The sequence below is a fragment of the Mandrillus leucophaeus genome, unplaced genomic scaffold (genome assembly GCF_000951045.1).
Source record: "Mandrillus leucophaeus isolate KB7577 unplaced genomic scaffold, Mleu.le_1.0 Scaffold217, whole genome shotgun sequence".
Lineage (NCBI taxonomy): Eukaryota > Metazoa > Chordata > Mammalia > Primates > Cercopithecidae > Mandrillus > Mandrillus leucophaeus.
Window position 1 is genome coordinate 2,587,331 of NW_012102221.1, and position 14,581 is coordinate 2,601,911.

Genomic DNA, 14,581 nt, shown 5'->3' on the forward strand with positions numbered 1-14,581 from the left:
CCATCAAAGAAGAACACGTGGATCAGGGTACTGGATGCTAAATACCCATCAAACACCCATCAAAGAAGAACATGTAGATCAATGCACCAGATGCCAAATACCCACAGCTAAAGCAGAATTTCTAACACTATGCATAATCAAAATAAGATGAGGCAATATGCCAAGTAAAATGAATAGACACTAAAGGTCACATATTGTACGAATCCATGTATAAGTAGTACTCAGAATAGGTAAATCCGCAGAGACAGAAAGTAAATCAGAGGCTGTCAGGGCCGGGGGAAGGAGGAATCAAGAGGGACTGCTTAATCGCACCAGGTTTCCTTTCGAGGTGCTGAAAATGTTCTGGAATTAGGTAGACGTAACTGTTGTACAACACGGTGAAGGTACTAAATGCCACTGAAATGTACATTTTTAAATGGCAGATTTTACATTATGTGACATTTACCTCAGTAAAAAAATAACATAAGGAATTAATACTTGCAACTCACTACACAAAGATTAGTTGCTCAAAAAAAATTTTCTTTTTTTTTTTTTTGAGATGGAGTCTCGCTCTGTCGCCCAGACTGGAGTGCAGTAGCGCAATCTCGGCTCACTGCAAGCTCCACCTCCCGGGTTCACGCCATTCTCCTGCCTCAGCCTCCCGAGTAGCCTGGACTTCAGGTGCCCGCCACCACGCCTGGCTAGTTTTTCGTATTTTTAGTAGAGACAGGGTTTCACCGTGTTAGCCAGGATGGTCTCGATCTGCTGACCTTGTGATCCACCCGCCTCAGCCTCCTGAAGCACTGGGATTACAGGTGTGAGCCACCATGCCCAGCCTAGTTACTCAAAAATTGTAGAACTAGGATTGGGGGTTGAAGAAAAAGTGAGGCACAATAAGCAGAAAACACGAGAAGCACGGAGCAAAGATTCTAGTAATGATGACTGTGTCACTGATTCTGCAGGACCAAAAACCTTTGTGAAACTGGCAATGAACTAAACATTGTACGGGATACAAAGATTGGAGCCTATTCCAAAGGAACTTGTGAGCTTTTAGAAGACTAAATTTACCCACTCAAGGCAATCTAAGCAAAACTAAAATCAGTGTAAAAAAAATAAAATGATGACAAAAATGTTGCCAAAAGGTTTAGAAGGTGTCCATTCTGCAAAACAAAAGCTTGCCTCTTAATATGAAATTCCAGTCCCGGCACAATCTGCACACAAAACTGCTTTTCCATCCTCACCTCCCAGGGAATGAGAGATGAGTTCTCACGGTCTCTCACTCTCCACTATTGCCCTCCAGACCAGAACCCTTTCCATTTCTGTGCTGTTGCTCATCTGCTTCCTCTCTTTCTAGAACGCCTTCTCTCGCCACCTGTAGTTTTCCTTCCCCTCTTCTCGCTATAAAACTGCATCAGATACCACTGGCTGCTCGGCTAACTCAACTTTATTCCTTTTCGCCTTGCAGCTATTGGGGGCCATGTGACATGTGATTTTCAAAAAGGATAAAATTGATGGAAGCCCCTTTGTGGCAGGCTGATAATGGGCCCCAAAATATCAGGTCTTAATCCCTGCAATCTGTAAATGTTACCCTATTTGGAAGAAGAGAATTCTTGGCAGATTTGATTAAATTAAAGATCTTACAGTGGGGCAATGATCCAGGTGGGCCCTGAACGCCATCACAAGTATGTCACAAGTATGTTTGTGAGAGAAAGACACACAAGCACACACACATGCACACACACACCACACACGCATACACGTGTGTGCGCACACACACGCAGAGAAAAGAGAAGGCAATGCAGAGACTGGCAGAGATGCCAGCGATGCAGCTGTCAGCCAAGAAACGCTGGCAGCCACCGGAAGCTGAAGAGGCGAGGAGGAGCTCAGCGCTGCCCACACGGTCATGTGGGCTCAGTGACACTGATCTTTGACTCCGGTGTCCAGAACTGTGAGGGAACAGACGTCGCTGCTGTGAACCTCCCCGTCTGTGGATTTATCACAGCAGCCACAGGACACCAAGACACCTGGCACCCCCACCCCATCTTCCTGCCTTGAAGATGAATGTAATGCTCGGAACGCCAATCAAGAGAACAAAAGCCAAGACGGTAAGGGGCAGGGAGCAAAACGGCAAGGCTGGGACCCTGCACATCCTACTGGCAGGACTTTTCCTCCGGTTGCTTGCTGTATAATAGAAATGTATCTCCTGGTAGCTTAATCCATCTTTTCTCTCCTTTGTGGCGAGATGCAATCTGTGAAACAGCTTTCCTGTACCCTTCTGGATAGTTTCACCAGCTCCTCCTTTCTCCCAAAGAGCACCTTCATTCAAAAGCACAGCCCATGACTCAAAGCTTCACGTAGGTGTCTGTTTTGCCTGGGAAGCAGTAAGACCCTTGAGGACGGCAGCACGCATCTGTGCACCCCAGCATCCGGCCCAGTACGGTCACTGGCCAGGCGACTGGCAGAGGCCTTGGGTGAATGGACGAGGCGGGGGAGCCTCCCTGCTCATTACGCTGTGTTTACAACACAGTGACATCTCTGCAGGGGACTTAGTACCACAATATAACCAGGGAAGGGGCCAGACATACCAAACACGTCATCCAGTTCATGGTCCACTTTTTTCTGGACTTCTGGGTTAGACCCCAACAGGTATAAGGACCAGTTCATTGCAGCTGCAGTTGTGTCGTGGCCCTACAAATGGAGAAAACAGTAGCTTAAAAAGCAGAGTTACACTGCGATCATCGGGAGTGACCAGAAACCTCTTTTGAATTGTCTCCAGATTTGATGGCTGCACTGTGACTGCAGAACATAAGAAATGAATTCCGTGCAGCACCTTACCTCAGTGATAAACAAGGAAACAGTCCCTGAAAAGCGGAGGTTCATGCCTAGAGATGACAGTTCTGCGCCGCACGGTGGTGCGCACTGGTGGGACGTGCCTGTGCTGTGTTAACAAAGGGGGCGTTGCACGGGCGCTAGGCGAGCTGGGCCTTTGTGAATAGAACGAAGTCTGATTTTCATGAGCCTGCTTGTCAGGTCTGTACTTCTCTGCCTTCCCCCATCTGTCAGGTGGGCCTTGCCTGTTGATGGCGGGCACCGGGGGGGTAGAGGTGTGGTTCTACGTCATATCCTCTGCATTAAAAATTGACCAGCCTGTGGAGGAGGCCACAGTATCACACTCACACCGGCTATGCCTCCCTTTCAATGCAAAGAAGAAAAGAATTAGAATGTTAGGGAATGTTAGAGTTGGAAGAGAAATCATTAGTCTGGTTCTGGTTGTTTTCGTGAGATTGAGAGGTTCCTGGTAGGAGATGGATGTGTGTGTGCACGTGTGTGTACATGTGTGTATGGGGGTGTGTGCATATATGCATGTGTGTACGTGGCTCTGTACATGTGCTTGTGTGTGCATTTGTGTTTATGTATACACGAGTGTACATGGCTTTGTGCATCTGTGTGCATGTGTATTTATATGTGCATCTATGTATGTGTATGTGTCTATGTGCATGTGTGTATGTAGGTCTGTACGTGTGTTTTTGTATGTGTGATTATTTGCATAAATGTACATGAATGTGTGCACGTGTGTGGGGTGGTGTGTGCATGTATGTGTATGCATGCATGTGTGCATGTGGGTATATATGTGTGTGCATGCATGTGTATGTGCATGAGTATCTGGGTGTGTGTGTATATTTGTGTGTGTTTGTATACACGTGTGTGTGCATGTGGATATACACGTTTGTGTATGTGTGTGCATGTATGTGTGTATGTGCATGAGTGTATGTAGGTGTGTGCATGCATTTGTGTATGTGTGTATATGTGAATATGTGTTTGTGGGTATATACATGTGTCTGTGCATGTGTGTGTATGTGCATGAGCATGTGTGTGTGTGTGTAGACGTGTGCATGTGTGTGCATGGGTGTACATGAGTGTATGCATGTGTGTGTGCACATGTGTGTACATGGGCAAGGTGAAGATGTGAGAAGGTCTCTCCACTTCAACATCAAATGACACCTGGTATGTGCTGCATACTTCTTATGGGCCAATCACGATTCTCAGGGCACCTTTACAAATCTAATCATCATAACTATTCCATAAGGCTTGTGCTATTAAAATAAGAATATTCAGGCCCAGAACGGCTGGGTGAGGTGCTTGAGGTTATGGTTCCAGCACGTTAGCTGGGATGTGGTCTTAGAGCCCACACGCTTAACACCTGTCTACTTTTCAGCTAATTTACACGTCCATTTTCTGCTTCAGATTTATTTTCAGTGAAGTTTTCTGCTTTAAAAAGTTTAAAACTGCTAATGTAGCCTATCTCTCTCTTTACACATAGGAAAATTGTGAAAGCGCTCTGGAATGAGCAGAACTATCTTATTTGGCTCATCAGCACAGAGCCTGAACTGGAACTCGGATCTAAAGACCCTTCACACAGTTTTTTCTACCGTGTCGTGGAGCCTCACACCAGAGTGCACACGCTTGGCACTGCTGCCAGAGGCTGCCGCAGAGCAGCTAACACGTGGGTGGCAGGCAGAGCCATTAAAAACTCAGGTGCCTGGCCGGGCGCAGTGGGTCACGCCTGGAATCCTAGCACTTTGGGAGGCCGAGGGGGGCGGATCAGGAGGTCAGGAGATCGAGACCATCCTGGCTAACACGGTGAAACCCCGTCTCTAGTAAAAATACAAAAAACTAGCCGGGCGTGGTGGCGGCGCCTGTGGTCCCAGCTCCTCGGGAGGCTGAGGCAGGAGAATGGCGGGAACCCGGGAGGCGGAGCTTGCAGAGAGCTGAGATCCGGCCACTGCACTCCAGCCTGGGCGACAGAGCGAGACTCCGTCTCAAAAAAATAAAAAACAACTCAGGTGCCTTTCACTCTGCTCCACGTGGAGGATATTACTACATGGCTTCTAAACACCATGCTTTATCTATTTTGCAATCCACATAAAGAGAAAGTCTCTCTTTGTAGTATTTAATGTTTAAGCTATCTTTGTAAAAAGCACTTCATATATATGTATGAATTTGAGATCAGAGGTCTCTTCAGAATCATGAACTGGCTGATTCTCTGTGGGAGGGCTCTCACCGTCCTCTTTCGGGAGAGCAGCTCATGGCAGTAGCGAAGCGCTCATCTGCTGGAACCTCAGAAAGGAGGTGGTGAGGAAGGGGACTTGCGGGTCTCGGGGGTTGGCAAGAAATCTGAAGCCACGTGGAGAACTGAGAGCAACAATCTCTGGCTGCTCTTCCGCTTGGGAAAACTCTGACAAGTCTTAGCTTTTCTTGAGGGAAAGCAAATGCCTCTACTGCTGTGCCCAGCACTAGTCAAAATCGTTTTCTGAAGAAGGAAGCTCAGTTCATCAGTTTCTTAAATTTTGTAATTTCTAGTTAAAATATAATGAATCTTCCTCAGTTACAGTAAACGACTTTAAAATTTGATTAAGTTTTAAAAAATAATGCTACAGATTCTAACAATAACTGAAATGTGTTTAATGATATCTGAACATAACAATATGCAATACCTCAAACATGAAGGTGTCAACTTCTTCTCGAATATCTTCGTGACTTAGCCTGTTCCCTTCGTCGTCAGTCACACTTAAAAGCAAGTCAAGAAAGGCCCTGCGTTTATTTTTGGAGGGGGCGGAGTCCCTGCCATCACCTCTACAGTCTTCATCCACGTTCATTTCATTGGCCCGTTCAGCGATAACCTGTACGATTTGAATGATAATCACATGCTTCTGTTTGAACTTGGATGCACACTAGTAACACATTTTCTTATAAAATATGCTAGTTTCTTTCATTTATTTTTTCCAAGCCTTTCTATTTCAACATTTCGACAACATAGGCTCTTGTGAAAACACAGTAAAGCCTCATTAATATTTTGGGGATTATTTGGTGAAACTTTTAAAAACAAATGTAATGTCACGCAAATTCCTAATTTTCAAGTGCTATTTTTGCCGTCTTTTCAACACAAGAATAGAATCATAGTCTACTAGATAGTACCCTAGAGATTTGATCGTGCTAATGAGAAAAAGTTTAAGTGGTGGAGTGAATGCAGTCATTATACAATACTCTCATTATAGACTTAATTACATGTTGTAGGGGAGAAAAGAAACAGCAAGTAGATTAGTGAATTCACCCTCTATGCTTGCAATTCCTGCTGTCTGAAATGCTTTCCTCAGAGGCCTGCATGGCTGCCCCTTCCCTTCTTCCAGATCTCTGCTCACTGTCACACGATCAGAGAGACCTCCCTCATCCTTGCCACCCCGTCCCTAGCATTACGACGCTTCCTAACACTGCTTTATTTTTCTCCATTTCCCTTGCCACCTGACATTATGTGATACTTCTAATATGCTTATTATTATATGTGATATTATACTTATGTTATACTTATTACTTCGCCTCTTTCTCTTCCAACTCAAACTCTGCCATGCTTGTGCATGTCTTTGTTCATTGATATATAGAGTACGGCTTGGCATTTAAAAAATACTCACTAGATATTTCTTGAATGGATAAAAGAATGAAGGCCCATACGCTTAATTTGGTTGTACATTTCAGCCTTCTTTTCCTACCAGGTAATTGACCAAACCTGCTACTAAGTGGCCTAAATAGATTCTAGGCTCTTTGAGGGCAAAACACCATGTCTTCTTTTATTCTTGGTGGAATTCCTACAGCCCAGGCCTCAGTAGGCAATTCTCAATGTTTATTAAATGAATAATATTGTCCATTCAGTCAGGAATTCATTTAATTATTGCTATTAAATATGAATGCACAAAATTTCAGGAAAAATTTAACTATGAAATATAACCTGCTGGCTATTCTCCTATAACCAGGTGATCACACTGCACTGTGGCCAGCTCAGCCAACACTGCATTCACGGAGCGTCTACTGATTCATTTATCATTTGCTCTCTTGCGATGGGGTATATACTTCACCACAAGGACGTAATTCCAATAGATTTTAACCAAAATTTACAGCAAAGAAAGGACATATTTATATAGGCTGTTTATTCAATACACTGAAATGATAATTTGATGTATATTTTCAATTAAATCTTGCTTTTTCAAAACACATTATTAACACAAAGATTGACACCCTATATTCAAAACAACATCACTATCTTCTGGTTATTTTTGAATTGGAAATAAAATACTAATATCTAGTTAATTTTAATGTTTTCCACGTTAAGATACTGCTATCAATGCCCCCTGCCTTTGAAAATGACTGCCGAATCCAAACATTTTCCAGAAAACTCCTATACACAGATATTTGTTTCTTTATTCTTTTACACAGCACCCCGTTTGTTAATAAGTGTTCATAGCTCATATCACATGTTGTAATTATGTGTTGATAGATCACCTCTCTTACTAGAATAACTTCCTTTCAGGTAGGGACCGTATACACATGTCCTACTCATTACTAAATTTCCAACTTTTGGTATGGTGTTTGGCACTTAGCGAGCACTTAATTAATATTTGTCGAATACATAATTTAAGTATAAATATGCTAAATAATTTTTTCTATTATTATTCAACTTTTATTTTCTGAGATATAGGCTCAATAGTCCTACAGCGAGTATGTTAACAAAACATCGACATCATGGACTTACCAAAAGTTCTGGAAATGGATGGTGGGGATGGTTGCACAACATGGTGAATGCACTTAATACCACCAAACTGTACAGTTAAAATGGCTGTAAGGGAAAATTTTATGTTTTGTCTATTTTACCACAATTTTAAAAGTCAGGGACTTACATTGTTGGTAAAAGCATGTAGGATCTTAAGGCTCTTTTTGTGTTCCCATCCCTCTTTAAACATAAGGTACCAGAGGTCAAGCCAAAGCCACGGCATCTTTATTCTTCGAAATATCATCTCACTCATTCTGTAGATGGGAAAAAAAATATATCAGCTGTTGTATCAGAAAGGTGTATTTCTTGAGCCCTTCTTTGGTACCTAGCCTTGATGAAGGCAATCGTGGAAATGACGATGACTGTCTCAGAGGCTACTAAGAGCTCCATGCTTTACGCTCAACAGTGAAGGTACGGGCTCTTATGCATCCCATGAAGCCTCAGAAAATAATGGGTTCTTTAAAGGAATGGAGAATCCATTATAAAACATTCTTACTAGATAGCCATCTGGCCTCTGCTTCTGTTTCTCCAGGGCGAGTTTTCCACTCTGCCTAGGGCCTCTGTACCAGGGGCTGAGATGAAATCGGCCTCCTGTTAAGGTCCATCATTGGTTTGACCGCTCCTCTGGAGGGACAGAAGACAACTGGCTGCCCTCTTCTACCAGCGAGGGCTCTCGAAGTACCCAGCTGTCACTTGGCTGTTCTGGCCCCTCCCTTTCATGTCCAGCCATAGAGCAGAAAGACCCCTACGTGAGCTCCTGCAGGACCAGCTGAGACGCCGGTTCTTCAGAAAGACCTTTGCTGGCCTCTCACTCTGTAGGATACTTTCTGGTTCTCCTCTCCGATATCAATTTGATCTTCTCTTTCTGAGCAGTTATTACAATTCATGAATTTCTCTGTCCGATGCCTGACTCCTGTGTTATTCTGTTTTGTGTACTACTACAAAACGAGTCAGTACCCTGTGCAGTGATTGGAAGATCGCAGATGCTTAATAAATGTTGGTTAAAATGAAGTGAAATGAGCAAGAGACTTAGATGTACTCAGCTCAGTGCACGTCTCTGTACTTCCTCAAGTCCTTGCCCTGCCTCTTAACAGGTGAATAATTGCAAGCAATTTTAGAGTAAAATTGACTGTTTCGATGACTAAAACAAACCTACTGGGTGCAGAAAATATGAGAAAGAAGAATAACAACAAAAGGAAAGCACAAGAATAAGAAACACATACACGAGACAATGAGAACCACGGCTAACATTTGCTTATAGTATCTGCTAGTTTTCTTTGAATAATTTTTAAATATAACAATTATCATAGAGCAGAAAACTGTTTATATCTTTCTTTTCTCAGCATCACAATGTAAGCATCATCATGTACAATATAATGTAATCCCAATGTTAGAGAATGATCATTTTAAATTACTGCATAATCTAGATGTGCCATAATTTATATAACCTTTACTCTACTGCTTAACACATGCTTACATGATGAGGTTAACTTCTAGTTTAATGGTTAATTTTGAAACCATAAAAAGATACAACACAGAAATTGTTAGCGATCATTTTTAAAGTCCAAATCAATAATTTTTGAAATAACTGAAAGGACTCCATTTACCTATAAACTGCACGGACATACTCGGAATCATCATTACTTTGAGCACCAATATTCTTCCCCATGGCTGTTTCTATAAAATATGGGTGAGAAGCAACCATTCAATTCATGCACATTAGTTATCTTGTGTTTATTTTGCAGTGGCAGACACTAAAGACGTACATCCTGCTTTGTCCTTGTATTTTTCAGAATTCTCCTTCCTCCCTTTACCCCCTTCTCTTGTACCGGCCACTTCTACTCTCTGTTCCTGTTCTTCCTTCCCTTTGCTGCCTGGGCAGTTGCTCCGTGCCTGCCCTGCTCACAGCCCTGGGCGTGGCTGCTGCTCCTCAGAAGGCTAACATGGCAGGAGAACCGCTCTGAAGGGCCCACCACCCTTTCCAGTCCCCCCATTTGCCTTCCCGGTGGAGCGTGATTTCCTATTTGGGCCATTTTCTCTTTATGCCATAAATTTAGAAACAGATCGATGAGACTCACCACAGATGATATCTAAGGCACAAAGAGTGATGTAAACAAAGCAGTTAAATGCTTCTTGGTTAACATGTTTTTCAAGTTTCTTAACCAATATATTTGCTTGTTCATTCATGATATCTAAGAAATCTTCCAGAATGGTAAAATGGAAAGTGGGTGTTAACATCTTTCTCCTGGAGCGCCATTTGTTTCCAGTACTAGAAATAAAATATGTGGTTACAAAAAATACACATATATATATATATAGAGAGAGAAAAGTAACATCTAAAACGATTAAAGCATAAATATAGCAAGTCAACAAAATTCTCCTGAAACACCTTCATCTACAGGTTCTCAAATGCTTTTGGCAGAATGACAAAGATATACACATATCTATAAGATATTCATCTATAGTTACAAAATATGAATATTTTGGACATTGTTCCATAATATTAATGTTTAAAATAGCATTCATAAAATTGAAAAATTTAAGAATTTTTCTCAATTTCTGAGTTCCAAGTTTTTAACAAAATTTTTTTTCTCCTGCCATCAATACCTTAGTCCTCAGATGATCCTCACTCTCCATGGTTCTACCTTGATGTCTCCCCTGCTCCACTTCTCCAAAGTCCCTACTAGGCTCCTGCCTTGCCCTTGTGGGGACCTCTCTCAGAGGATGGAACCCTGTTTCTAGATACCAGCTCACTGTACTTCTCTGGGGCTATCTTTTTGATTGGGTTTTCAAGATTTCCCTGCTCCAGACACTCCTTGCTTTACTGTGTCCTCCATCCTGCCCAGTCCCATCCATCAGGAACTTCTGAGTCTTCCTGAACACTGGCGATAGTCACTACTGAACACCACAGCTGGAGATAACCGTTCACCTCGACTCTTGGCCTCTTGGCGGGCAAAGGGCAGCTGCCAGCTGGACCTTCCTTTCCAGCCTTTCTCCTCCTGACAGCACAGTCCTGCTACAGAAAAAAGCTACCCGGTGTCAATTCCTGAAGTCACAAGTTGCAGGTAGAAGTAACCGTTTCTATAGACAGCTTTACAAAGGTACACTGGCATACCTTGTAAGAAGTCCTAGGCCAAGCCATGGTTCTAAAAACTTGTACATAGAGGATTTGTCAATTTGCTTTGAACTAGTTAAAATTACCTTAGGAAGAGAAAAACATATTTTAGAGACATACAGACATCAAACAGCCTTCCTGTAATTACAGGAATACCTGGCTAGAATACAGCTAGTTTTTAGGACATTCGCAACATTTATTTTCTCCGTGGTTCATTTTCAGTCCTGTGCCTCAAAGACTTTCAATTAGAGTTTTGAACATAAAACTAGCATTCAGTCTTGGGGACTCAATGCATTTGGGAGAAAGAAAGACCCAGACAATTCTCTAGTTCCTGCCATAAACCAGGGACCAAGTGGAGTTATCTAATGGGGGGAGGTGGAAAGTGAGGTGGGGAGGAGGCAAATCTGGAGGGTGAGCACATCTGGGGAGATGGAAATCATGGGTGTATTTTCAGGCGATGTTGACTTTGAGGCATTCAGGTTGCTGTGGTCTGAAAGCAAATGAGACAGCTAAGATAAGGGCTGAGCTGGAGATGCCTGTTTGAGTGTCCCCAGCATAGAGGCAGCACGGGAAGCCATGAGTGTGATCGGACCACCAGGAGTTCACGTGAGGTGGGAGGAGGGATGGGGTCTAGGGCTGAGCACAGAGTGCTCACCAGGCTTCTTGCTCGAGTCCCCTACTCTGGACAGCTCTCCATCTGCATCCACCACACCAACTTCTATTAACACTAGGCCAACAGTGGCTGAAATCCTGTCTGCCCTTCTCGCTCTCTTCTCTGAGCCAGGATTCTGGAGAAGCATGAGAAACTCCAACATTTTCACCATAATTAGAAAGACGTGTCCTGGCACTACTTCCTAGGAAATTTGGCCTTTAATTTTGGTCAACGGTCTGTTTACCCCATCTTTGTTTCCTCACCCAAATCCTTTTCTCACCATACTACAAGATGATTTCCCCAGACCTTTCAACTACTAAAAAGACTACAGTTTTTCGGAGGACTAATTTCAATAGCATGGGTTTGTAATATTTATCCCATAAATATCAAATTTACCTTGTCTTTGAAATTTAGAATAATAAGTTTATCACTGATATAATATGAGACCTGAGCAACTTGAGGAAAACATATTTTATTAGTCATATATTTTTGAAGTCTTAAAATGGTATCTGGTGGATAACAAGTGCTCGCCTTGTGGAATAATTTATTTATGTTTCTAAAAAAATGATATCCTTTCAAAAAAAGAATAAATATAACGGGACCTGAGAGCAGTTGTGCACTTATATCTGGAGGGTGTTAATCTCCCAGGATTCAGGCTACATCTGAAAAACATTAAATTGCACCTATATAGTCTAAAATACTTAATGGAATGTTTTTTGCACTGAAATGGTTGAAATGTAAGGATGCATTATATTGATTCTGATGAGATTCTCACACTGTAAGATACACAGTGCAATAATGATCGTATTCACACGTACCCACCTCCACATTTTCTGCATTATAAAGGGCCACCATGGGCACCGGCCCGACCCAGAGCTTCAGGAGTGGCATGTGGCGGTATTCCTCTGTGTACTCAATGATCTGCTGAAAAAATTCTGGGGAAAAACATCAAATTTTTAATTCAATCAAGATGAGAATGTTGTGACCAGTATTGGACAAATATTTGTTTTCTCATTTTGATAAATATACTAATTAGGTAATGTGTTACTGTAGAGGAAGCCAGGTAGAGAGCATGTGTGAACTGTCTGTAATATTGCAACTTTTCTGTAAGTCTAAAGTTTTTTTCAAAATAGTATTTGCCACAGCAAATAAACATACATAATGCATGTTAGCTATTAGAGAATAATAATTATTAGGTTTTGATGTCCCAGAATGCGCATTCTTTCTAACGACTGCCTAATATCACAGAGCTAGTAAACGGTGGAACCTGGCTTGCACCGAGACTCCAGAACTTCCCCACACACTATGCTACTTCCAAATGTCTCTCAGATGAAGCAGCTGTAAAACTGGTATGAAAGGAGCTGGGTCAGATCACCAGTGTCAATCATCCTGAGTCGTGCTAACATACTGCCTGCCCTGGTCCGGTCTACCAGAGGGGACAGGGGAGTCTCAATCTGTGATTCTAAGGCAGCAGGGCCCACAGTTGGGAGTAGCTGGGGAAGGCAGACATTGTCATAATGGACTGGAAAATGCTAGATTAGAGTCTAGAGGCCAGTTGGAAGCCAACTGCAATCTTCAAGGTGAAATGGCTGAGGCCAGCGTTTGGACATTAGCCACGAAACGAAAGGCAACACCTCTTGTACACGAAAGACAGGATTCTTGAGAACAACGACTATATCTTAGAATATTCTGGTATCCCCAACTTTGTTGAGGTCAACACTGGGCACAAAGCAGGGCCTCAATAAATGCTTGATTGACAACTAAAGAACTTAGTTGTCAATTCTAACCAACTTCTAGACAGTGATCTAGCAACTTTGCAAGCAATAAATTTAATCCTTAAAGTAACTCTGTAATATAGTCACTTTAACAAGTAAAGGGGGGAAAAACCCTCTAAGTTAAAGAGTTTTAAATAATTTCTCAAACAACTTGGATATACTGTTGGAAACTGAACAGTGGTTTTCCTGACGCCAAAATCCAGAACTGGTTGGTGGAATAAAAAGTCCCTTCGTAAAAGACAGTATTTGCCATTGTCTTCACTCTGAAAGTGACTGCAAGGAGAATTACTTTAAATAGCCCAGTCAGCTCACAGATTGTTTTGAAACAGGTCTTATTCACCAGAGATTTTAATTACTGGAATCCCCAACAGAATATGATGAGACTTAAATATATTATTCCCCTATATTTTTGTACAATTATTTTTTAATACCGTAAAGCCTTAGGACAAAAGGTGTGGTTAGCTCTGCTTTTAAAATTAACTGAGATGATTTTTAACAGTGTGATTTTCATATCTGGACTGGATTACTTGTTACATCAGTCATGATGATATTTGGTTGGCAAAGAGTTCGCTTGATTCTTTTCTGTCAAAATATTTTTAATATTCTGGTAAACACTCTTCCATGAGGCCTCATCTTGTGAAGCTGAAATGGCAGCGTTATTTTTATTACAGAAAACAAGTGAAAATGAGAAAAAGTCCTTCAAGCTTTGGAGTTAGTTAACGTTCAGCCTGTAGAACAATTACTGACAAATAAACCCAGAGGGAACTGGGTTCTGGTCGGGGCCCATTTTAAAATATGTCATTTTGGGCAAATCTTTTCAGTTCTGGGTACCTCAACTTAACCCCTGATGAAAATGAAGCACTGAGATCGAGTTCACCCTCCCTGACGGGGAGCTGTAAATACCAGGTACTTTTGAGAGCTTTCCAACTTCAAGTGATTTTTTTCCCATCAATAAAATGTTCATCTCTGTTTCAAAACATGATTTTAATTAAAAAATTCACTCTTTAATAAACAAGGAGTTTGAAACCCTCCAAAGAAGTCTGCCGGATGGCCCTGCCGTCAGTTTCTGAACTATCATTACGTAACCTCCTTTAAGTCACAGTTTCTGAACTGTTATTTGTAACCTCCTTTAAATCACAGTTTCTTAACAGTTATTCGTAACCTCCTTTAAATCACAGTTTCTTAACTGTTATTTGCAACCTCCTTTAGAGGGCTAAAATATGAAGGTCAAGCGGGAACTGAAGCAGCGGTCAAGTCTTGTGATGCTGGGAGGAAGCCTCCAATGAATCTCCAGTCTCTTATTTTCCAAAGTGGGAGCGAGAGGAGCGCGGCTCCCAGCGTTAAGGCGTTGGCCAGTTCACAAGCGCTTTGCGCTCCCAGGGAGCTTCTGTTCCTAAGGCTTCCCAAGCCAGGGCAGGAGGAAAGGCAGGGCTTGGAGAGCTGAGCAGCAGGGAGGTGGG

The 14,581-nt window shown here is 42.3% G+C and overlaps 1 protein-coding gene across 1 annotated transcript in view; it reads right to left on the minus strand.

Moving 5' to 3' along the window:
• LOC105540250 (cytochrome P450 4V2) overlaps positions 1-13,664 on the minus strand; it is an 18,922-nt gene extending 5,258 nt beyond the window's left edge. Inside the window, exons 1-8 of the mRNA XM_011980787.1 lie at positions 13,649-13,664; positions 12,169-12,281; positions 10,695-10,780; positions 9,658-9,848; positions 9,187-9,256; positions 7,707-7,833; positions 5,475-5,660; positions 2,565-2,667 (exon numbers count right to left, since the gene is read on the minus strand). Of these exons, the coding sequence (XP_011836177.1) occupies positions 2,565-2,667; positions 5,475-5,660; positions 7,707-7,833; positions 9,187-9,256; positions 9,658-9,848; positions 10,695-10,780; positions 12,169-12,281; positions 13,649-13,664 (892 nt within the window). The remainder of the gene's footprint in view (positions 1-2,564; positions 2,668-5,474; positions 5,661-7,706; positions 7,834-9,186; positions 9,257-9,657; positions 9,849-10,694; positions 10,781-12,168; positions 12,282-13,648) is intronic.
• Positions 13,665-14,581: the final 917 nt, after the last annotated feature.